General features: G+C 40.2%; 1 protein-coding gene across 4 annotated transcripts in view; it reads right to left on the reverse strand.

Annotated features, from left to right (window-relative positions):
* Positions 1–458: 458 nt before the first annotated feature.
* The window catches only part of arhgap21a (Rho GTPase activating protein 21a), a gene marked incomplete at its 5' end in the record, with an annotated part of 101,973 nt that continues 79,301 nt past the window's right edge, over positions 459–23,130 (reverse strand). For all 4 annotated transcript variants that reach the window (XM_084103459.1, XM_084103460.1, XM_084103458.1 and 1 more), the window contains 18 exons: positions 459–4,067; positions 5,185–5,216; positions 8,694–8,799; positions 10,067–10,108; positions 10,215–10,340; positions 10,773–10,862; positions 10,959–11,032; positions 11,218–11,296; positions 11,415–11,573; positions 12,559–12,701; positions 13,997–14,145; positions 14,232–14,296; positions 15,711–16,010; positions 16,599–16,718; positions 17,920–17,962; positions 18,082–18,184; positions 18,279–18,425; positions 21,148–23,125. In XM_084103459.1, coding sequence (XP_083959585.1) covers positions 2,454–4,067; positions 5,185–5,216; positions 8,694–8,799; positions 10,067–10,108; positions 10,215–10,340; positions 10,773–10,862; positions 10,959–11,032; positions 11,218–11,296; positions 11,415–11,573; positions 12,559–12,701; positions 13,997–14,145; positions 14,232–14,296; positions 15,711–16,010; positions 16,599–16,718; positions 17,920–17,962; positions 18,082–18,184; positions 18,279–18,425; positions 21,148–23,125 — 5,370 coding nt within the window. In that variant the 3' untranslated portion in view covers positions 459–2,453. The remainder of the gene's footprint in view (positions 4,068–5,184; positions 5,217–8,693; positions 8,800–10,066; positions 10,109–10,214; positions 10,341–10,772; positions 10,863–10,958; positions 11,033–11,217; positions 11,297–11,414; positions 11,574–12,558; positions 12,702–13,996; positions 14,146–14,231; positions 14,297–15,710; positions 16,011–16,598; positions 16,719–17,919; positions 17,963–18,081; positions 18,185–18,278; positions 18,426–21,147; positions 23,126–23,130) is intronic.

The following is a 23,130-nucleotide window of genomic DNA, read 5'->3' on the forward strand; positions in this document are numbered from 1 at the left end:
ATTAGTGTTAGCAGATTGAGCCGACAGTCTACTAATACTTGCAGGGGGAAAGTTACTTATAGTCAACCGAATGTCTGGGGACCATCAAAATAAAGTGTTACCCAACATTTAGCACTTTGTTAAAATGTTTAATTAAAAATTAAGCAAGCATTTACTCTACCAGTCAAGAGTTTGGACACGCTTGTCTAAATTTATGTTTCTCATGATCCTAATGATCTTATGATTGCATCAATCATTTGACTTATGCGGAAATGCTTGAATTTAGTGTAGTAGAATATTGTACACTAATTAACTTATTTACAAACCTAAAAAAAATAAAGTGAAATTGGAAAAGATATTTTTTTTAGGGAAATAGTAATAACACTAACAATAATAAAGAACATGACTGTGTCCAAACTGAGAGACTGCGAGACCTAAAGTCTACATTAGGCTACATAAACTACCAATGACAATGAGAAGACGCTGACAAAGATAATTTATTTCCAGTGTTTTTGTTTTCTTTGCAGTTGGGAGTCACACATATGAATATTCAGAGGTAAGATGAAATCTGCAAACATAAGTATGAGGTCATGCATACTCTTCCGAGGAATCACATGCTGGCTACACTGGTCAGCTCGGACAAAATATGTGACTTTTTAACAAAGGTAACATACACAAAGAAATATACACATTTAAGTTATTGCCTCAATAAAAGACCAGGGTAAAGACATATCCAGTGGCAAAGCATGAAATGACTTAAGACTATGACTGATGAAGCAGTGGAAGCGCAGGGTCTGCTTTTGCATCGTTTTGTATAAAAATTTATTTTTCTTCTTCTTTTTTTTTTCTGATAAAATTCAGTCATTCATTCACAATACACATTCCATATTAACAAACAACAAAATTAAGAAATGGCACCTTTCCTGTCACCAGAACCAGTTGAGAGGCACTTTTTTGTAAAAAAAAAAAAAAAAATTCCTTGTAATTTCACGACTTATTTGCTGTCAGTTTGTAGTTTGCATTTCAAATGGTTTAACATGACACCAACACCAGTAAGCCTGGTACTGCTACAGATGTTCAGGCTCTGGCGCTTTCGGTTTAGCACTTACTTTAATCCTGTAGAAATATAAAAAGATTTCATTCTTCTTCCACATTTATGTCTGGCTGTTATGATGCACTGTAAAAGGGGTTTCCACAGCACACAGCTCAGAAAACAGCCCATATCAGGGCTAACCTTCAGAATAAAAAACAAAAACCAAAATACTTCAAGTACAGACATTATTTACATTTTTTCACTAATGAAAACTGCAACAAGCAATTTACGTGTTAGTCAATATAACGGCAAGCATATTACATTCTTCATATGAGTAACATCAGGAGTTTTCTTTTTTGTCCTAATCTTGGACAAGATGCCTTTTCTTTTCCTTTGATATCAGTATCCTTCAGTAACAGTTTCGCAAATGCATGTCTGTCCAACAATTGTGCTGTCGCAGCAGCAGAGGCTGTTGGTAAACATTGGTATTGTACAGCCTCTGAATATCAGGCCACTTCACCGTCATGCATATATTACTAGCTTTCAAGAAAAGATCTCCAGTACTGATCCAAAAAAATGAGTCAGATAACTCAAAATTGTTAAAATTACTCCAGTTACTTTTTTATAAGCCTATACATATAGATATATACAATTTATATTTATAATATATATTCATATTTATAGATACTTTGTTTAAAAAAAAGGACAGGGGGATGGAAAATAAAGGTGGAGTAACCTTAGCTCTAAGTACATTCATTCATTTTTAAGGCCTGATCACACCTATGTGCATGTTTGGCATGAAAATTAATTGAAAATCTTGATTTTCACATGTGTTTTGCCTTTTTATACCAAAAAATAAAAATGGCAGGTTAAATAAAAATGTAATCTGACAGTAGGGGGCGCTTATAGAAAAGCAGAAATACCCCGGTGACCCAGGTACATAAAACGCTGCGCAACTATCAGAATCTGACACCCGCTTGTCACGAGGAAAGCATTTACATGAGTTTTAACAGCCATTCAGATATTTGTATTTGCTATGATGCTTATCAAACAGAGACAAGATACCTGGTTTTGGATTCTTCCTCTGCTATTCACAGCCGTTTAGCAAAATAGTCTCTTTGTAAGCACCACCAAGCTGTAGTTTTTTCTCTAGAAATGTGACCAAAAGCACAAATCTTAATGGTTGGCCAGTTTTCTTTGAAGTGCAGTTGAAAAGAGATTAGAACCCCGTGTAAGAATTCTGTCACACTGACAGCATGCAAATGTTCAAATCGGTCTGAACAGATGCAATAACAGTTTGTGTCAGTCTGAACAGATGCTGTTTATTCAAATGAAAATGTTTATCGCACCCAATTTTCACACCAAACATTCATCTTGGTTTGAACAGGCCTTTACACACACATTATGACACACTTACACACGTGCAGATGATTCTTTTCTTTCAAAGATATTGGTAGAATCGTGAGCGCACCACTTGGGCTCCAGACAATTTCTGTGGATGAGCATCAGCTCCAGAATTCAGGCTGTTTTTGGATTTGCCCTTTGACGTGCCTCCGTTTACTTGGTCAGAGCTGGATTGGGGACATGGAGAGGCGGAAGGAGTCAGTTGCTCAGCACTTTGCACACCTGCATGTGTATCTCCCGCTTCTGTTGTACTTATCCCAACTTGACCTTCCAGCTCTCGACTGGTTCGTCGATGCTCACAAGCAATCCAGTCACGGATAGACAAGTCCTGAGAGTCGCACTTGGGTTTAAGGCGCTCCACAGCGGACAGTTCGGCACCTTGGTCCACCCCACCCTGTTCCCTCCAGTCATGAATGACATCTAGTTCAGCAAAATCCCGCTGGCCACCCAAAGTATGGCGTCGCCGGATGCTCTTCTTCTTACTACGCGTCTCTGTAGAGCGGGCTTTCTGCGTGCCAACACCGAACATATCATCAGCGGAGGCGCGTAGACGGAACTTGAGTCTCTCTGTGATTTTAAGATGCCATGCTGGCTCAACTCTGTCCGATTCACTTCGCAATGGGGCACTCAGGCTGCTGGTGGAACGGCCTCTCTTCATCACTTCCAGTACTCGAGACAGTCTATTTGATTCATTCTTGCTGACTCCACCACCAGCTCCTGCCTCCACAGATGAATCGCTGTCTGTCTTTTGTCGCAGGGATCGCCTCCTAGACAGAGAGTCACATTCTATCAATTTATGGGAGGGCAGCAAGCGGCAAGCTAGTTTGGGTGTGTTGTTTCCACTATCTTCCGTGGTTGGTATGTCTTGTCTGGCGATGCCAGGGCTAAAAATTGGGAAGTCACTCTCGCTGTCCGTTTCCATTGGTCGTCCCTCACTGATGAGCTCACTGCGCTCGTCATCCGCCTCGTCTCCTCCCCGGCTTTCAGTCACAGACTGCACCTCTGGGCTCAATGTGATGGATTCTATTCCCGTCAGGAAGGTGGTTGAGGAAGTGGTTGAGTAGTCTGAGGTAATAGAGCTCACCTCTGCAGTCACTGAAGCCCCCCCATAAACTAGTAATAGCTCAGGGGCCGGGGGTGTAGTTGTGCCCCATTTCCGAGGTCTGGTTCTGGGACCGGAGGCTCCAGAGCTCATGGTGCCCAAGTCTGAGGTGGTCTCATCTAACTGTGAAGAAGGATCCGAGAGGGATGATTTGGGAGGACCAGAGGTGCGGCGGATGACACCGGGTGAACATGAGAGCTTGGGCAAGGGGGAGAGAGTTGAAGAGGGTTTGTCTTTCATAAAGAAAGAGTTCCTGTGCTCCTTCTTGTTCTTTGGGGTGGCCTCTGCATTTATGCTGTTGTCTCCTATAAGTGATTTTCCGCATGGGCTGGACCTGCCTCCCTCCTCCTCCTCCTGGCTTTGGTGATTCTGCTTTTGAGTTGGGTTATCCTTCTTGGTGAAGACAATATCAAGGTCGTCATCAGAGCTGCTGGGTTGCAGCTTCTCCTTGTGCTTCTTTCGTTTGCGGTTGGCCGCAGCAAAGATGGAGGAGACTCGTGGCTGAAGGAACTCGCGGCTGCAGTGGTCCTTCCCTGATCCCCAGGAGCCCTGGACACAAAGAGAAAGAAAGAGTGGCAGATTCAGTCACAAGGAAAACAAAACAACCTTGTAATCCATTGAGCCATAAAGCACTGAGGCCTAGCGAGAAAACATGGAATAAAAAGCCCAACCGCTGCCCTTGCAGGTGGCTAAACCCAGAGTACTCCACCTGCTTCTCTGATAGCAGCACAAATCAGAGGTTGAAGGACTGAACATAGAAAGAAACATTAGAGACAGTTACAGAACTCCAAATGAGGCTTCTTTTTCAGAACAGCCACATAGCATAAGCAGCACCCGCAACACCAACAGCAATGACACATGGAAAAAGCTGCATGGGTTGCATTTGAAAAAAAAGCTGGAGCCAGATGACAGAAAAGGGAATGGGAATCGGAATCCATTTAATGGTTCTTCTAGTACTTTTGAGGAAGCACCAAATATATGATTCTAACTACACTGTACAGTATACTGTATTTTGTTTTACATTATATTAGTTTTTTGTTTAGTATTGTAAAAATACTAAACAAAAACTAATAATTTTGCAGCTTTTTAAATGTAGTTTATTACAACAAGTCTATGTCTAATGTTTATCTTCATATTAGAAAATAAATACTAAATACTGTCATATGGACAACTTAACAGCAATAATACTTGTTTGACAAAGTGATGACTTCATTCAGTGAATGCCGGTCTTATTAATCCAGTTATTAATTCAGTAAATGACAGTGAATATGCTGTTTTAGATTAGTTTGAGAGACTGATTCATTAAATAGAATGTTATGCGTCAGACATTCAATAACTATTAACTTAGCTGAACGTCATGAAGATAATTAAGTTGTTACTTCGTTTAATATTTTTCTAAAAAATGGTTCTCGATTCCCACCCCTAGGCAGAAATGCTTAATGCACGTTCTAGCAACAATTCATTTCCCCGTTACACTGAATGCAGTGCATGTTCAAAGCATGACATGATGGCCTCTGATCCATCTGTCCAATGTCTTTAAGATGGCAACTGGCTCTCGGGTGCTACAGTGGGAGTCGTGGAGCGTGTCAGCCTGGTGCAAGAACTACACTCACCCATTATACCTGATTTATCAGAAAAGTGGCGACAGTCCAAGAATCAAACTCACCTTAGATTTGGCGGAGTCACTGGTTGGTGAATCTGTGGAGTAAAAATAAATATAACACATGGTTAGTGGCTTTTGCATGTCCTCATACTGATCTCAAACAAACTGATATACAGAGAGAAGGTGATGAGTAGAGAAACATATGCATTAAGAAAGGTTGTGCATGACGAGGAGAGCGTGGCAAACAAGGAAAGAGAGGTATGGTGAGCAGGCGTGCATGCAGAAAAACAAGTGAGCAATGTTTTGTTGGAACACTAAGATATATATATTCACCAGTAGGGAGCAATCTTTCACGAGTAGGACCATCCAGCAAACACAAACAATATAGTAACATGTATCTGGCACGAAAGGAATGTTTGTGGTTGCAAAAGAGATCAGCTGAACTTGATGAACCTCTTTATGAAGGAATAAGTGCAACTAATAGGATGCATGGAGAGTGACACAACACCACGGAGTACAGATGAAATGATAACGGTCTTGCAGAAAGTGTCAGTGACGGATATCATTGAGAAACCAGGCAAATTTTTAATTCTATGTATATTTTAAGTAGAACACAACTTAGTGCTGGGCGGTGTACCGGTTCATACCGAATACCGGTGTTTATTTTTGTTATGATATGAATTTTTAAAATACTGCAGTACCGGTGTATGTCGCTTTAATAACGATCGGAACGCGGTGCGACCATAGACTGTAAGGGTGCGACACTGTTTGAGAGGGTCCTTTCACTGTTGCACTGTGGTGATGCACGTGTTACTAAGCGTGACTTTGAAGATGGAGAGGTTAAACTATAATTGATAGCTGTCAGACAGTGTTTCCCATACATTGGTTCACAATATCAACACAGCCTTTTGGAAAATCTATTTGTGGTTGGCATTGACATCGTTGAATAAACATGAGCACTGCACGTTTCAAAATCAAAACGCGGCGCGGTTGTTTTTATATTGAATGTATCTGAAGTGAACTGACGGTCTTTAGAAAAGTTTCTTTGTTATCACGATTGAATCTTTCTTTATCTTTTCTGATAAAGCAGCGTTTATGAGCATTGCTGCTTTGTGTACAGCCGTTACCGGGGAAACCGCTATTTCTGCCGCTCCTACAGCGCCTCCTGCTGGACCTTTTTGTAAACAGCCTTGCAAACCTGTATTAATACTAGTGTGGATTTTTTTCTACAATATTCACTCATGACAGTAAAATAGGGCATTCTAAGTCAATGGACTGCAGTATTTCCTCTCTCACTCAGTGAAAAATGTGTTTTACACCCAGTCATGCTTAAAAAAAAAAAAAAAAAAAACGTCATATACCGTGAAACCGGTGTAACTTAGAAAAATACCGTGATGTGGATTTTTGGTCATACCACCCAGCACTAACACAACTAGAATTTAAAGTAATCAATACAAGTTAAACTCATCTGTGACATTCTGTGTCAATTATCACAGAAAATATTTTTGACTCATCTCCAAGTAAAAACGCATTACCAGTAACCCTGTAAACATTAAAATATACACGTATATATATACTTAATATAGACCTAAATTAAAATCTTCTGGCTATATACATAATATATGGATATATACATAAATTTTGAACCTACCGTACATCTTGGTCATGTTAACATGTATAATGACGCATAACCAGAAGTTTTTTCTGTATATAACATAGCTTCAACAAAAATACAAGTTTCACATACCTTTAAACCATTCCCCCTTAGACTTCCATTCTAAGTGCATTACAGTACAATTTTACAGACAAGTCAAACTTATTTTCTGCATGTCTCAGATGCTGTCCACACAGCTTAACTTGCTTTGAGCCAGGATTATTTCTTTAAGTGGGAAATTTAGCTTTTCACCAATTTAATCTACAACCCTTTACACTCAAGTACTATGTGCATGATGCAGAAATCATTAAAATGCTCATCTACATTAATTGAGGCGATAGACAAGGGGGGTTGGATGTTTAATGACAGTGCTGATTCTGGTCTAATGTGTGCTGTCGTGACCGCAATGAAGACGAGACACTCACGGCATGAACCAAGGTAAGAAGTGACAGGGGTCAGAGAGGGGCTAGCTACGCAGAAAAGATGACACTATGGGAAGACAGAATGCCAGCAAGGAAAAGTAAAAAAATGTATTCACTGATGTCTTTGCTCCCATTTCACTTTCCATGGCAAAGACTACAAATTTTTGGAGGCTTATTTCTTCTGTGTCCAGCCGAGCCCCCCTGAACACCCCTTGGTGGTGACAAATGGTATGACCGAGTGATATTCAGAGCCGAGTAGCATTACCATGCTGTCTCTCCATTTGGCCAGCGTTCAGAGAGAGAGAGAGAGAGAGAGAGAGAGGGGCGAGAGACGGCGAAGAGCCTTTGAGACAGCAGCACTGCTCTACGCCAGGTAAACTCACAAACCATTCACGCCCCACAGAACCCAACACTTCTGATGGGCTTTCCCTTTGCACTTTTTTGCTCTCTTTTCTCAGTCGCCCACGTCATAAAATGCGAGGGTGCCGGCAGACTAGGCAGCTACACTGCGGGCAACAGTCCTCCCTCTTCCTACAGTTCCAGCTGCCCATCACGGACACTACTGAGTCCATCAGTGACATCACGGTGTGATAGACTCCGCCCACTTGGCCTGTGTCAAGATCAGTATGTGTGAATGCTGGGAAAGCCTTTAGGACACGCGACAGAGTGGCACTAGGGACAGAGGGATCAGAGATTGACAAGCGTGCTCTGCGGTTTGGCCTTAGCTTGTTCTCTCTTGGAGAAAGAACATGACGTGTTAGTGCAGAAGTCAGCAGAATTACAGAGACGACCCAGTGGAGTTTGGACACGTAGAAAAAGAGACATACACACTAAATGGTTGAATCTCACGGAAATGGTCGAATTTCTCCCCAAAATTAAAAAGAGAAAAAATTGGTATTTTTCATATAGTAGCCTATTCAGAGACCATAAGGAGGTTTTACATTTTCAAAACATTTTCTTCCAAAATTCTCCTTACAGTAATGCTTCTGAATATTCTTAATTGTCATGAATGCAAGCAAATCTTAAATGCTAAAAATAGCCTTCATTTTCCTTTTGCTAATTTTTTTTCTTCTTTTTTCCCCATTTATTTTTTATGTGAAACATGACAGTTTTTGAGATTCACAAAACAGAAATGGGATAAAGACAGAAAGTTTCCAAAATTGACTAATTAAATTAGGTAAAGGATGGAAAATAAACAAATCATAACCAAATAATTCAAGATCGCACCAAGCAAGCTAATGTAGGCAAATTTTTTTTAACATTTTGCCTCACAAACTCACACAGGCATTGTAATTAAGCCACAGCACAGTTTTTGTTAAAAACACAGAGAGAAGCTGCTTCTCTTCTCAGAAAAGCAAAGCAGTTTTCATCAATATTAGAAGCTGTTTTGTTTTAGTTCTCATGACATGGTGTGCTCTAAGACATAGTTATACTTTGCAGCAGGGTGTAAAAGGTGAACCCGTGGCAGAGAGGGTCCAACCAAGGGCACATGTTACCTGACACTTCCCCGGGAGAGGTGCCTGTCCGGCCGATGTTGGTCAGCAGGTGGTCGATGTTAGGCACAGGCTGAGACTCCACAGCACTCTCCTCCTGGACTGTAGTCTGAGCAGACACACAGAAAAAACTATTCACTGAAGAGTGGCCACGATCTAGGGAGTTTTGGGTGATTTTTTTCCCCTAGGTACTACTTTCTCAAAAGAGCACATCCAGAGATACACTCCAGAGTTTAAAGGCCCACTGATGTGATTTGGAACGCGCAGCTTTGTATGATGCGTTGACGTAATTTCCACTGAAACAGGAAACTAAGGCTGGACAAACTGAATGGCTCCTCCCCCTTTTCAAATAGCCAGTGGCATTTAGTTTACCTCACAGACTGCAAGTCATACTTGACAGCAGCATGGAAGCGAATCCGAGCGCTGATGATGCGTTGGATTCAATAGTAGAGGTGTGAATAAATTCTATCCATTTCATTTTTAACCAACGTACAGTTGGAAAACGGAATAAAACTCGAGCGTTTGAGCAACCAAACACACATCTCCACCCCATATTGCTCTGTGACGTGTCAACGGTCACTTTAGCCAGGTGGTATTTATAGCAGGGGGCGGGCCGTGGGACACTTTAGATTCTAGAGAGCATTTGATTGGACAGAAGATGTGATGAGAAGCTGAAGTCTGCTGTGATGTCATAAAAATCTGTGATCCATTTTAGCGGAAGTGAGAGACTGTAAGTTTTGAATGCTTATATCTCCTAAATGCGAATTTTGTCATTGTTTTGGAACAATAACCTTAAGGCCATTCATAAGGCCAACCTTAACCATTCATAACCTTAAGGTACATATTTATACTAAAAGCTACAAAACTTAAATTTTGATTTCAGGGGGCCTTTAAGAGTTACTTAGGGTTAGGGATTTGCTCAAATTCATTTTCCACTATCGGGCCAGAGCGAGCCAGGGCTAACAGTGTGCCGGGTGAGACCAGTAGCCTCGGACCTTGAGCCACGAGGCCAAAACCAAGCTGTGTTTCCACTGTTGGGCCAGTAGTCTCACAGCGCTACCTTAAAACCCGCCCTTAACACAACACAACGTCACACAACCCCACTGTTTCACCAGCAGGGGAAACCTAGCGGACTGAAAACTAACTAGTGCACATCAAACATGCTGAATCAAACTGTATATATGTTACAGTTTGATTCAGGCCCGACGAGGCCCTGAAAGTGACAGTGGAAATGCGACTTGCCCAGGCACGCACTAGAATACTCGCTTTTGGCCCGACAGTGGAAACACAGCTTATGATGTCTACCTTAGCAAACACATCTAAAAAAGGTGTAAAAGAAATAGTGGAATAAAGAAAGCATCTGTACTAATACACACCGAAGGCTCCTTATCACCCTCCTCAGTGAAGAACCAGTCGTACTGCAAGAGAAAACACCAGACTTCATTCAGAAATGTTTCACCAATGGTCAAAAACATGAAATTTAAAAGTTACTTTCTTTTAACATGAGAAGAATGAAGAACTCACATGCTGAATGAGCGTTTCTACAATCTTGTATTGGTCTGGCATGTGTGTCACCATGTGAGTCATATTGTCTTCAGATGTTCTCACTAGTGTTGGGCCGAAGACAATGGCCAGATTACGTGGCTCCATCTGACACAATGATAAATGAGCAAAATGAGACATTTCTCCCTTTTCATACTGTATATGAAAAACAAAGAGAGTGTTCACATGCATTCTTGTTCCGTATCTGTCCTGGTCTTATTGTGTATGATGCACAGCAACTCTAAAAATGACTTTCCTTTTTGTTTGACGTCACCAAGCCCTTTTAATTTTCAGCTATCCTCTCCGATAATTTTCTGGTCCATAAAAAATCAAGTTCCACCACTTTTGAATATCTTTTTTTCATGCATAAAACTTATTTTCACGGTTGCCTTTAAAAAAAGAGCTTGAAAGTAAATATCTCCATCACTGAAAATCTGGCAGAAAGCTTGCAATGTCTCGAGAGCCCTGTATTATGTGTTCTTTTCCATTCTGTTTTTGAACGGAAGCGCAGATTCTGTGTACATGCCAAAATTGTTTTACCTTGTTTTTTTCGGAATTATCAGCCACAGTTTTGAGATGTGCCGAGAGGAACTTCAGTGTTTCATAATGATGATCAGGCAACTCGTGAAGCTGAAGAATGAGAGGTTTATTCAGGGCTTCCATAACATACAGAGAGATTATTACCACTGAAAACAAATTTTGTTATTGGGGCAAACTGCTGCTTACCAGTCTCTTGAGCACTTTGAGTCTCTCTACAGGATCCTCTATTCTGTTGGCATCAATAAAGTCTGCATACCTATCTATAGAGGCCAGATCATGAAGGAACATTATTTCAGCTGTGTCAGGTGTTGAAGTTGCATGCCTATTTCACTCACAGCCACTAGATGGCTAACTATACAATTAATGTTGAGCAAGAGAAAAATATATAAATACAATATGAGTCATAAAGAGCCTCAAGCAAGGGAATTCCAAAGAAGACTTTTACCGTTAGTGAAGAGGGGTTCAGGAAGTTTTCTGAAGAATGATTTGAGTAAACTGCTGATCACATTCAAGTCCTTCCATTTCTGTCCAAGAATAGAGAATGTATTAAAAAAAGAAGAAGAAGAGGAAGAAGGACCTCAAGCAAAAAGCAGAGAAAATGTTAGACACTTGAACTAGACAGAGACAGAAATATACACTCACATCATCCTGAATATCAATGTCACCCATGCCCTTGTGATTGAGCTCTTCCTGCATGATGGAGATGGCAGAATTATTTCCTGGCACTCTGTAAATGCCTGTGTATTCCAGTCCTCGTTCTTCCACCAGGTTACAGCACACTTCAACTATCAGAGGAACAAACTAAAACACACAAAGTTCAGTCAAATACCTGCAAGCCAATATAAACCTCTGAGACTGCACGCCATATGAGAGTGTGCTGCTTACATAGACAAAAATGACTCCAACATCAGCCGTATGAAAAACATATCAGTTTCCAAATGCAATTATGTTCATCCCACACACTTAAGTAAACAATTACTCTTTAAACATTATTAAACACATACAGCTAAAAATATCACAATGGTAGAGCTCACTCCCTTGTGAAAAAAGTGTTTAATTGTACTGAATGTGCACTTGAAGTGTACTTCAAACCTTAAATGTCTAAAAAAAAAAAATGTACTTGCAGATATTATATTAATGAAATGAAAGCTCACTTAAGTGTACTTTAAGAGAATACACTTTTTAATGGCTAACAGTTAAGTACACTTTCAAAAATAGCACTCTCTAATGTCAGATTAAACGTTTTACTCTAAAGTATATTTTAAATCATTGTTTTAATAATCATTTGTCACAGTTTTAAAAAGTATTTGATGTGTTGACTAAAATACTAAATCACAAGTAAAGAGCTTGATTATAACAGTAGTGTTATTCTATATTACATTTAAAGTTAATATATTTTAAAAGTACTAAATTGCTAATTGTAATTACAAAAAAGTTTCAATAGAAATGTAATTAAAGTATATTTTAGTTTACCATAAATGCTTGTCAGTACATTTGGCAGTACACTTTAATCATATTTCAGTTAATATAATTCTTAAATTGCATATAATGATGTACTTAAGTCAAAAATGCTCTCTAAAATTCAGCTAATGGTATTTAATATCAATTTAAACTATAATATAAATTTACTTGCAATTAACATGCAATTATGGAAAGTTTTCAAAACATGACATTCAGTTCACACTTAAGTATACTTCTTTTTCACAAAGGACAGTTTTAGGATGTCATTGACAATGCCAAGTGAAACAGTAAGAGAAAGAGAGAGGAAGTTTTTTTGTGGTCTTACTCTGTTGTTCTGAGCAGGAGGACAGTCATCTAGTCTTACTCCAAATGTGACTCCTGGAGACGGTTTCTTCTCAAATGGCTTTCTCATCAGTCCAGGGATGCCCTTCCTCCATGTGCCCTTATCCTTGGGTGGGCTGGTTTCATCTATTAACAGACAACCATAATAATAATAATGTGTTAAAGAAACATAAGCACTTCAAATCTAGGAAGCTGTCTACCTAGCTCTCTCTATACACATTCTAAGGCAGCATCCTACCTGAAAAGGAAACTCATAAGTGACTGATTTGCAATGCTCTACAAAGACAGCAACTCTGTTGATGGTCATTTAAGTGCACAACACAAATAGCAGTTATCAACAGCCCTAATTAAAAGACTTGTGACTCGTTTAGAGTTGATTCCAGTAGAGTTTTATGTTAGCATGTTGCTAAGCTGACATCAAAGAACGTCTCCTGAGTAGGGAACGGAGACGTTACGTCAATTATCAGACGTTGGCTGACTGTCTGCTTGGTGTATCAGGGCCTTAAAGGTAGGGTAGGAAATTGTGGAGAGCCTAGCAATCCCTTATGAAAAGAAAATATATTTCCCTATATATGAATTATCAATACATTAAATGGTTCAACAGTATATTTGAAAATATTCAGAATAATATATTGTGTTATATATTGTTGTATATTACAATATATTGAATAATACATAAGGAATTGCCGCTTTTCATATATTGACAATATATTTACTAATATATAATTTATATAATAATATACAATTATGTATATGTAATAAGTAATACACAAGCAGGGTGTGCAGAGATATGGAAATACATATGTTGACAAGCAGATACGTATTATTGAATTCAGCCCGATTGGATGAACCTTTAAAAAGTACTTAAAGGTGCAGCAAGCAATTTCTAAGAAACTGTTGATATTTGAAAATCAACCCAAACAAACACACCTCTCCCTTCATTGCAAGAGTGAATGTCTCTTTGTCAATGCTGAAGCGAAGCAAAAAAATAAATGAAGTGAATATGATGAACAAACTACAAGAACTAAAAATGAACATACAGTACACAAGAGTATATACAAGCAAGAGATAGTTAGTCGTCAGCAGCACACTAGGACAAGCAGGTCCTAAAGCTCTTGCCTGATCAAAACCCTTTTTTTCCAGTGATATCCAGTTTCTCTTTTGTAATGTCTCTCAGCTATCTCTCTTTCTACAGTGTTTCTTTAAGTCTCTCTTCCCCCATCATGAGTGTATATGTCCCCTACTGCTGATTGGCTACAAGTGTGTTGTGGTGCTCGGTCCGATCCACTTTCAACAGCGTTTCTCAGGAATCGCTTACTGCATCTTTAACACACACAAGTACTGGACAACATTTTTATTGATACTTAAAAGTATTGAATAAAATGCAAAGAATCCAGAGTTAGTGCCCTTGATGCTGTCACCTTTGTGGATGGCCTTCCTGTCGTGGTCCTTGTTTGGTGAGTGAGGACTTGTGGCTTTATTCTCGCCCTTACCACCCAGTAATGTCTGCCTGATGCTCAGGGACTGACGGGAGGCCTTGGGCGAGGGTTCTGTCTTACTGCTGGGTGGACTGCAACACACATAATCCGAGTCAAGATCTAGATAAGGAAGAAGTCTAAAAAAATTGATGGGAATTCTTCCCTTCTTCCTGCTTACCTCATCAGAGTGTTGTACTCCTTTATTTTCCGGTTGATGAGGTCTGTGCTAGTAACAGTCGCATTCTACAAAAGGAAGAAAGAAACAGAGAGAAGGCAGACAAAAGTGAATGGATGAAATGTAAGAGTGGAATCCCCAAACACACCAGAGGGCTTTTGGATAACCCTGTGCTAACAGAAGAAGACACCCTATAGTGAAGATCCCATGTTTTTGCTTAAGAGTTACTATTTCTTACAAAAAAAGCCCTAGGTTATGTTCAGCTATTGTAAAAAGTATCTTTAAATAGGGGCTTTTTCCATGATTCATGAGGAAGTCCAAAACATCCACCATATTGATATCAGGTCCTAGACTTGGATAGACTTACCCCGCACCACTCACCACTCACTTAAAGCCAAAACAATCTCTGTTACCTTAAATTATACGCTTATCTCTGTAAAGCTGCTTTGAAACAATCTACATTGTTAAAAGCGCTATATAAATGAAGATGACTTGACTTGACTTGACCACTCACATCACTAAACAAAACTGCAAAAATGATGATTGTTTAAAAATAAATAAAAAAGGATTCCCGTCAGCCTTTGTGATCCTTTAGATTGAGATTAAGCTATATTGTTTTTATAGTGTTGTCTAGCCCACTTTGGCACACGTCTGAGCGTTCAAAGGCAATTAAGGGATTTAAATATTGGTTAGCATTATTCTCTTAAGATATTTAAATATTGATTGGTTTTGTTTTAAGCGAGAGTAAGCGATTCTCAAACAGTTTTGAAAATATGTTTGGATGTCACAGGTAAAAATACTGAAAATGTCTGAAAAGTCTGATGCTCAGTAATGAATAAAAGTAATGAATGGACATAGAGAATTGTTGTTTTGTTCAAATCAAGAGTGTACAATACTCAAAAAGGCTATCAAGGAGTTTGATGTGTGTTTAACATTTTACAAATTTATTTAGTCATTTAAGTGACGATGTTGATAAATATGTAGTACGGCTTTGATTTACATTAGTAAAGTCTCTGAATTCAGGCAGAATTACTATCTTACTGTGGTTGAAGATTACTAGATGGATCGCATACCACTCAACGCCACGTCTTTAAAATTCAAACACATTGTTTTCTGTGAGTTTTCAAATCATTGTTAATGTATATATTGACTTCACCCTCAGCTGAAAAAGTGCGTGTAAAGGTAAATAACTAGAAGAATAACAAAGTGCAATAAAAATGTAATACTATTTGCACTACAAACCAGTGTTTATAATTACGATAATACATAAAAATAATATGCTAAGAAATGCCATAACCGGAATATAGACGCTCAGCGCCTCGTCATGCTGGTGGCATTTTAAAAACCGCGGCAGTCACACTGAAATATGCTAGCCTTAGGAAAAAATGCTTTGGTGGACACGGGGCCTAGGGCTCTGCTCTGACAAAACTCTCAACAAATATTTAATCTCAGAATAAAAAACAAATCATCATGATCATTCACCTCGTCATCCAAGTTGCTGTTCTCTTGAATGACTCGGATCCAGGACAGCATTTCCTCTCGATCCTCCGCCTGGAACAGGTATTCACAGTCTGACGTCGTCAGCCGGAGGACGTTCTTCCGCTTTGTGTCACTGTAGGAGATGTCAATGAGACAGGCTTTGATGCTGATCGGCAGAGGCTCGTCTTCGATCTGGGAGTTGGCGTTGGTTTGTCCGTCCCTCTTGTCTTTGTACAGGTAGAGGCAGTGGCCACGAAGCACAGCGTAGATCTGCTTCCATGACCGTATTCCGCTGCCAACACGCTGTAGAAAAGAGGACAGAATTATGAAAATATGATTGAATTGAATGAGCCAAGTTAAAATAGCAAATATACACAAGCTGCTTGTCAACTGTAAACAGCCTAGATTTGAATGAAAGTTATGAATGGGTTTATTTGATAAAAATTATGGTACATTATCCTGCTTATTATAGGGTGGACACAAGCTCTGGATTGACAATATTATTTTCTTGATTTTAATCGGTAATAATATGGATGCTGCTGTCATTTTACACCCTTAATTGTGGTAAAATCACTATAACACACAGTCTTATTGTTGGCTTATTGTTTAAATGCACCACATATTGTACATGTTTTAACCTTTAAATCTGTCTGAGTGGTGTAAAATATGACAAGATCTCATAAGACAAGATCTCTCGCACTACAATACTTTGGCTAACATTAAATGTTTCTGAAAGCCTGCCAGCCATTCACATTCAGACTCGTTTCAACATGTTTACAATATGTTTGAGAAGGACTCCTACAGCATGCTCTGCCGACACTTTCATTCAGTACTGAGACCTAGAACAAGAGAAAACATGATTGTGATTGTTGGTGTTTAATGGTGTTGTACCTTGCCCTTATCTGAGTTCAGCTGCCGGAAATGAAGCGGACCCTCCTTTGTGGCATCAGTGAAAACATCTGAAGTAGAGTCTCTCCTAGAGTCAGAGTCCTCAGATGACCTGTCAACAGCCTGAAACACACCAAACGCACAATTCACATTGTTTGACAGCTGCCACTGAAATGAGGACCACTGAGTTCAATAGTCAAATTGAAAAGGACATCAGATTATTAGATGAAAAGCAATGCTATAGGCAGAAATTTCACTCTGATTTTTTGTTTTCAAATTTAAATCTAAATAATTAAATATGTTGTTTATTTAATCAATATCCAATGTGGATGGTGCTACACTCATTCTGTGCTAACAGATGGGACTATGAAAAACATGAATGTGACACTTTAAACTTACACTTCTCTCATTGAAAATCCCATTAAATTGTCAGATTTAGAGTCCTATCATGCACCCGGCACAATGCAGCACCAGGCTCGACGCAAGTGTTTTTTGCTAGTTTCAGCCCGACGCAGTTATCATTTTCACGTCCTGCGCCACGTTGTTCAAATAGCAAATGCATTTGCGCCCATTTGTTCGCCCATTGGCGTGCTGGTCTGAAAACGAGGTGTGTTCAGGCGCATTGTTGGCGCGTTGCTATTTTGAGGCAACTGAAATAGACTGCGCCATTGACCAACTGAAACCTGGTCTAAAGTCAATGGCACAGTATTTTTTTTGTTATTTAAAGAGCGCGTTTGTAATGTGCGCCTATAGGCGGGTCCACAACGTGCGTACACTCTGCTTATTAAACACACATGGATGCGGAGCAGCACGCAAACATGCCAAATATTAAAAATAAAAGGATTACAATGTAAAATACTATTATTGTGTACATAAAGATATGGTGGAATCCGACTTATCCGGTAGAGAAGCGTTCAGTTTTTTCGCTTGCAAATTCCGCCATGTAAATATCAAATCCACCATATCGCGAGCACAACTGGCTTTTAAAGGGAATGGGAAATGAGACTCTGATTGGTTTATTGCACATTATGCCCAAAACACACCCATTACTCATTAAGAGAACAGGGACAACCCTTTTAGACCATGCGCCGAGCACGCCGACCATTTTTCCCGTCGTTAAACTAGCAAAAGTGAATTCAGACACGCACTAAGTGCACTTTCGCTGTGCGCTTTAGACTATGCGCTTAGATCATTAAAATAGGGCCCCTGATGTTAGCTGGAGATCAGGTGCCAACTGGACAGAACTTTATCTAAGGTGTAAACTAATCATAATGCAGTTAGTGTGAGTCTTAGTCATTTATTATCTCTATTACAGTAGTCTCACCTTTCTAAGGCCCTTGAATCCATGGGTGTGTTTAATCGACCGCCTGTACAAACACAGTAAACACAGAGGTCATATAATTCGAGATGCAGTAATGGAAGAAGGTTGACTTTTCATCCTTGTGGTCACTGTACTGATTTGTACTGATAGTGACTGTAAACATACCCTCTTCCTTCTTCTCTGTAATTATCCAAGCCCTCATCGAAGGATCTGGAGCGCTCTGTTTTAGCTCCAGAATCAGATTCCAGAATTGTGAGTCGTAAAGAATCTAGGTTGGAGATATGGGTGAATTTATAGTAAAAAAAGAGACACATTTCTGATGTCACTGAGATATTGTATGTGTTGGCAGAGATGTTCCTCACCCTGGTCATGGGACAGCTGTCTGCGTATTACGGGAGAAGGGGAAGTTGGACTGGGTGGGATGGTGGTGATGATAGGTGTGCTGGAAATCACGGCAGATGCAGGAATGTGTGTTGTGTCATGGTCATTAGTGGAGCTTGACGGCTCATCTGATGACAACAGACATGAGACACTCATAAGATCTTTTATCTTTGTAGTGTATTGCATGGAGTAATGTAGTCCAAAAGACACAACAGAATCAGACAGTCAAGAGGAAAGCTGCTTACTCAGCTAGTGAGCAATCATTAAATTGATAAGACTCCCACACCTTTTTATACACAGACGCTATATAAACAATAGAGCAGACGGGTTGCATCAACAAGCTGTTTGCTTGTTGGAGCACCCAACACAGTCAACCAAATTAATCATAAACTCTACCATAGTCATAGTCTTTCAAAAAAAAAAAAAAATCACAAAACAAACCCAAACCAAAGTGTATCAAATTAACTTAAAAGAAAAAAAAGTCTAATAGGGCTGCCCCCGACTAACATTTTTCCTAGTTGACTAGTAGTTCATTTAAGCCATTAGTCGACTAATTGCACGTTTAGCCTATATTCATTTAATTACTTAAATATTTCTGGGTGCGGAAGCCAATTCCGCACACAAGCACATGCATAAAGCTTGCCGCAAAGCACTGGCAAAAGTAATGATTATGAATGTGGAGGAAAATACATTTTAATTGTTTATTAATAAACTAGTGCTTTATACTGACTCGACATCACAGTATAGTGAACACTATAGAGAGAAAATTACCTTTCATACGGATTACATAATTACGGATTACATAATCAGAGTATTTGTTTTCGAATCGGTTCATTTAAAAGTAGACATTTGTAGCTTTCTATAGATATATTTCTCATGTCTGTGAGGCAAGTAGCCTATACGCTGAGTTTCGGTTAATTTTTGTGACACGCTCAAGTTCACAGAGACAGAGACGTCAAAAAGCACATCCTGTTTTTTTATTTTAATTTTACAAAAAATAAAAAAAGGCACAACGTTTTTTTGTTATTGTGAGTGTACACAAATAAAAGTAGGCCGATGTATTACTCTTATCTGTATGACAAAAAATGGTATTTTAAGTTTAAAAAATGAAAGTGATAAGTAAAAGTAAAGCGTGCTTAAAATTTACACTGTATAAAAATGTGTTGCCTTAAATTTTTAAGTACAATCAACTTGGATGTTTAAGTCATTTCAACTTATATTACATTAAACTGACTTAAATTGCTTAACAACTTTTGATGAGTTAAAGAAATGTAAAAACATATGTTGTCATAACTTATTAATCATATTCTTTTTTTTTACAGCTTCCACACTCAGCACGAACACATGGATATGCACCTAATAATAGCGCACATTTATCTAGGTTAACGTTAGAGTTATGTAAAGTTGCTACTTGCATGTTCCAAATGATAAGCCATATTTTAGGTAGATGGATGATAGAGGAACGTTTGGATTCATTGGATACATTCTACCAAATCAAAAAAAAAAAAAAAAAATTGTTTTGAAAGAGATTAGATTTCAGGAACTAATCAAAAAAGAGAAATCTTTGAGCTAGTTTCCACTGGTATGTTCCATTACTTTGTCATATCACTTTACTGCCCTCTTGTTTGTTTGAGGTTTCCAAGCTGTGGATGAACTGGGGGGAGTGGGAAAGTGTCAGGGAATGGCCGTGGAAGTGGTTGCCTTGGGTGGAATGTGTCAGTATGTCACATTATCTGTGCCCCTGTGGACTATGATGTCATGTCCTATCACTGTACTGGTGTACATTAAAATTTGGAGATGCTCCCAGAGACTGACCCATGCACTTCACGAACACACTGAACTAGTTGTGTACATATCAAAGCCCATTCTATAATTAAATGTGCAGGCTGGTGGAGTATGGAACTGTATCTTGAGAAGCACAACCATTTGTGATAACCAGTCAACAAATTCTAATGTCTTCATGTTGGACATTACCTGAGGAATCTTTATGTCTGTAATATCTAGAAATTGGCCAATATAGATGGCCAATGACTCGAAATACACCTTAGAAAACACTGCTTCTTTAAAGCTCCTCCTCCTCTCTCTCTCTCTCTCTCTCTCTCTCTCACACACACACACACAAACACAGATTACCAGAACTCAAATTACTCATCACTCCTCTCTGCAAACTTTGTTTACATTGAGTTGAGCTGTTCATCCTGCTGTTATTACTGTTAACATCATAAAACCTCACTGTTGTACACCACTTGATCTAAAGCTCTCTATGCAAAGCCTGGCCCATTAAGAACGAAGAAACAGTGTGGCCTTTTATATGATTTATCTGAGCAATAAAAAGCAAATTCATCAAGACCTGCTCTAGTGTGGCAGCATAATGGAGTAGACAATGACAGCCTTGTGTAAAAAGTAGGGAGATGAAGTTCAGATGTTTAGTTAGATGTTTAGCTCTGAATAATATAAAACAGTGAATGTTGAGACAAAGTCTTTTCCCTGTGTCCCATCAGCTGCTTAATATTATAAACAGAGATGCAGCAGGAACACATGTTCTGAGAATCACTTTGCTAAACACACTACTAACACAACATTTTACCTACACAAAAATTAAGCGAGCAAACAGCCAAAAGAGATACAACTGGCATATGCAAACCCCCTTGAATATGTAAAAGAATACATTTTTATATGAATTTGGAAGATGCTGGAACTACAGGACAAAAGTATTTGAAAGTAAAGTAACAAAAAATATATTAAAAACATGTTAACCTTTTCAAAACTCATCTCCTTTCAGGGTAGACTGAACAGTTGCTATAACAACAGAATATGTGGTTATCTTGTATAGTTGAAAAAGCCTCTCACCAATGAAGGGAATGGAGTCCAGTGAGTCATCAAGGTTGCTTGAAAAGGAGGTTTTACACTGGTCTCCTAGTTTCCTCATGTACATTTCGCGTGGGGTATTGTTAGGCAGCCAGCATGTGTTGGAGACTGCAGGTGGTTCAGCCCCTCCCTCTGTCTCATTCACCGCCAGAATGTAGGAAGTGTGGCGGATAGGTTGAGATCCAGACTTCTCCCTCCGAACCACTACTACAGTGGCATTTGGACCCTCGATGCCTTCCACCACCTTCTCATTGGGAGTTTGTGGTTCTATGTACCTAGGCTGCTGAGGAACTGTTCCATTACTGGTCAGTATGGGCTTGGATCCACCTTGCTTTGTTCTATTGGATTTAGTGACGGCAGAACAAGAAGAAGAGCGATGTCCACGGGCTACCTCTCTGACAGGCTCCTGAAGGCTGTCGGCCCGCCCCCTAGGCTGTAACTGCTTTGCATTGTGGGGCATGTGGTTGGCAGTGAGCGGTGTTCTTTGGTCTTTGATGGGGCCTGTGTTGGAACTACCAGTGATGTGGCCTTGTATTGAGGCCAGGGCAGAAGCTATATAAGAAGCAGCAGCAGTGGAAGGGTCTGAGACATAATTTTTCTCAGGTAGCAGTGAGGGTCTGTTTACGGAAGGTGCAGAGGTGTTACCCAGGCTTTCAGCTCTGGAGGTAAGCAATGAATCCGTACCTCTGAAGAGAGGGGTGATAGGCAACCCTGGGTAACTGCCCCCTCGTCTGTCTGCGCTAAATACACCCTGTGTTCTGTGAGGCGCCATGCGTAAGGAAGAAGACTGTCTGCTTGCTCTTGCCTCATCCCCTCTGTGCATGAGTAACCAATCCTCTGTCTCAGTTCTGCAGCATGCCTGCCTGTCCAACATGGATGGTGCATTTTCATTCTGTCTGCCCAGATAGTCACAAGAATATGCTCGCGGTTTCAGCATACCTGTGGGGACTGACGGGAGGGCATCCTGGGAAGCACTGCGGGGCCAATTCTGTGCTAGAGCAGTCTGTTCTGAACCACCAAGCCTCTCCTGAGAAGCGCTACGCAAAGGCAGCACAGTAGATACCTGATAACTCCGATCATGTGAGGCGCTCCTCCGCCTCAGCTGTGATCCAGAAAAGCCCCGTGAGGGCGTAGCTGTTGTTGACGCGCTCTTCGGCTTGCTGTATTCGCCTGTACTGGAAGGGGATGCAGCTCGCAGACTGTCCAGGCGTTCCTGAATAGTCCGGGAGCCATACATGTAGAGCCGTTTGTTGTCAATGTACTCCTTGTAGGTGGTGTAGTTCCTCCAGTCAATATTCTGATGGGGAGAGCAGGGGGAAGGGGTGGCTGGTGGAGGAGATGGTGTGTAATGGGAGGGAGAGGTGGCTGATGGGAAGGTTTCTGCTGTTGTGGTTAAGGTATGTCTGTGGGAAGATACAGGCTTCATGTCTATGCAAGTCTGTGCAGTTTTGTCAGAGAACCCAGTGGGCTCTGAAATTCTGTTGGGTTTGTGCGGTGATTGTGCTGCCCCAGTTGGAGATGAAGTGACATGAGCTCTGGACGTGTTAAAGCTTGGGTCTGCTGAAGCCGCATTCTGATTCTCCTCCATCCTCTGGCAGGGACCAGCCCAGGCCACATGTGAAGTTTGATCTGTAGTTTCAGGTGATGCTACCATTGTCCTAACGTTCTCATTAAATACACGCACAACAGTTTGGGTCTTGGGGACCTGAGAGGTTTGAGATGGGATAGGGTGAGATACAGGTATATCAATGCGGCAGCCTATGTCAGGCTTGTGGCATCGATTTGCTCCTTGTCTGGTTCCACATGATGCCTCGGCAGAGCATGACGGCTCTGACACCTGTGCCATGGCCAAGGCATTGGGCTCTATCCGTGGGTAACATATTGGGGGCGGTTCGGGGATGTTCTGGGCATTTCCACTATATGCCTCATTTCCTTTGAGGTACGCATCTTGAGAATAGGCCTGAA

The sequence above is a fragment of the Abramis brama genome (genome assembly GCF_963993115.1).
Source record: "Abramis brama genome assembly, chromosome: 24".
NCBI classification, from domain to species: Eukaryota; Metazoa; Chordata; class Actinopteri; order Cypriniformes; family Leuciscidae; genus Abramis; species Abramis brama.